Source organism: Cyprinodon variegatus, unplaced genomic scaffold (assembly GCF_000732505.1).
Source record: "Cyprinodon variegatus isolate N-32 unplaced genomic scaffold, C_variegatus-1.0 Scaffold694, whole genome shotgun sequence".
NCBI lineage: Eukaryota > Metazoa > Chordata > Actinopteri > Cyprinodontiformes > Cyprinodontidae > Cyprinodon > Cyprinodon variegatus.
Window position 1 is genome coordinate 162,014 of NW_015151147.1, and position 2,035 is coordinate 164,048.

Consider the following 2,035-nt stretch of genomic DNA (forward strand, 5'->3'; position numbering starts at 1 on the left):
GAAACAGAAGAAGAACAACTTCTTCTTCAACTATAAACAACAATCAAAATCTTCTCCACGCAACATTTTAAATTAATGGCATTTTAAATAACACAGAAGTACAGCAATAATAATCAAGCATAACTTTCTGAATGTGACGGGCGCCGCCATTTTGATTTGCTTGATTCCCTCCTTTTTCGTCTTCTTCTTCTTATATTTTATGGCGGATGGCAAACAACTTTTGGTGCTTTACCGCCACCAACTGCTGGATTTCCTCCTTCAATACTGGCAGTAATACAGCAGATCGTCACTAGGAGGCGAGGAGTTGAGGAACCGAGATAGCGTGATGTATAAACGGTCGTCAGACCGGTCTCGGCATGGATCGGTTTTTCAAGGGTAGTGTAAATGGGGCTCATATGTTGGGCTATGTACGTAGCCTCAAACTCAGGGCTATTTCTAACATTTTGAATTGAAAAAGCTTCCTGGATGGGAAGCAAAACATCTTCAAACTTGGAAACTGAGTCCAGTGGAATGTTTTTTTTAGTTTTTTTAGAAACATAATTTAATAAAGCTATATTTTATACTCAAGTTGTCTATTTCTGATAGTAAAATTTTAGTAAAACAATCGAGCATATCCCAAAGCAAAGCCATAAGAAATCATGTCTGTAATACATACGCCTGTTTGAGCGGGAGTTCTCCCGCTGTTTGTAGACCAGGACCAGAATAAGAGGCAGAGAGAGCAGAGCCAAAATGCAGGCGGCTAACGCCAAGGCCACGGGCACCGATGCTGCCAAACGAAACAAAGGAAGAATTAGAAAAAAAGTCTGCTTTTCAATGTCTGTGTTGACTTTCATACCTGGAGGAGGTGTGGGATCCCAGAAGGTGCAGTTGGTAGCTCCTTCCCTCCCTAGAACAATGAAAGATGTTTATAATATATCGTACTTGTGCACCCAGCCTGTTACGAGGTACCACATGATTTGGTTCCACGTCCGACTCTTGGACCACTTCAAATCAAAATCTTCCATAAAGCCGTTTGCTTTACTTACTTGGTGTAACATGAAGGATAATGTGGCTGTGGGAATTCTGCAGGACCGACAGATGGTCGTGATCTTTCTTAAACTCCAGCGCCATGCAGCAGTAGCGACCCTGGTCGGCATAGGTCACGTTATGGAGAGTCACCCACATTTTATCGCTCGTATGACCCATCTCCAACCCCTGAGGCAAGACGTGGCTCTTTAGAGGGAGAGACAGATTCCTCGGGCCTAGCTTGCCTTTGCAGTGCTGGTCAGTGTGGGCCGTGAAGAGCCAGCGCTCCTTTACGTGGTTATCGTCATACACCTTGGTACTCTTTTGGTTACACACTAGTTTGGCAGTCACCCCCTCTGGACAGGTGTAATACATGTGGGGTGCAGATAGAGCCAGCGAGGAATGGGAGCTGGTGGCTTCCACCTTAACTAGAGAGAGAAGACAGACACAGATTCGTCCGATTACACTTCTGGTAGAATAAAACGTAAAGGAAAAAGAATAAATAGAACTAAAAACAGAGGGTTTTTAGAGCTACATGTTGGGACACGTGGTAGAGGTGTTGATTTGATGCAAAGTGGGAATCAGGACATTTCGGTGTGGACTCTGCTTCTACCTAGATTCCCCCCCCCCAATCATCCAAACAACTTCTCAGTAGGGCTGCAACAAACAATTTCTTTGCAAACTGATTAATCTGTTGATTACTTTTTCAAGTGATCGATTAATAAAGGCATAGCCAAGGGTTCCTTAAAGATTTTTTTATAAAATTAAACGTTTCCACTTGAAGAGATCTGGATAGGCAAGGCAACGCAAGGCAATGCAAATTTATATGTATGGTACAATTCAGTACAAAGACAATGCAAAGTGCTTTACATGATTAAAATACAGGAAGATAAAACAGAATCAAAGCAAGTAGGAAAAAAATAAATTAATTAATTAAATAAAATAAAAAATGCAGAAACAAAAAAGAATATTAAAAAAGTTGCACTAAAGAAAATATGTTTTAGTTGAACTGTTTAAGTAGAACAGTCAA

At 41.2% G+C, this 2,035-nt stretch overlaps 2 protein-coding genes across 3 annotated transcripts in view; one reads left to right on the forward strand and one right to left on the reverse strand.

The window, feature by feature from the left end:
- Nucleotides 1-2,035, forward strand: part of LOC107097417 (cadherin-23-like) — a 131,667-nt gene that overhangs the window by 41,227 nt on the left and 88,405 nt on the right. The gene's annotated exons all lie outside the window — the stretch shown is intronic.
- LOC107097419 (chromosome unknown open reading frame, human C10orf54) overlaps nucleotides 1-2,035 on the reverse strand; it is a 48,030-nt gene that overhangs the window by 20,463 nt on the left and 25,532 nt on the right. Inside the window, exons 2-4 of one of the 2 annotated variants that reach the window (XM_015394558.1) lie at nucleotides 1,026-1,433; nucleotides 836-886; nucleotides 656-766 (exon numbers count right to left, since the gene is read on the reverse strand). In XM_015394558.1, coding sequence (XP_015250044.1) covers nucleotides 656-766; nucleotides 836-886; nucleotides 1,026-1,433 — 570 coding nt within the window. Of the gene's footprint in view, nucleotides 1-655; nucleotides 887-1,025; nucleotides 1,434-2,035 lie in introns of both variants that reach the window. The other variant, XM_015394557.1, reaches the window with a different exon arrangement.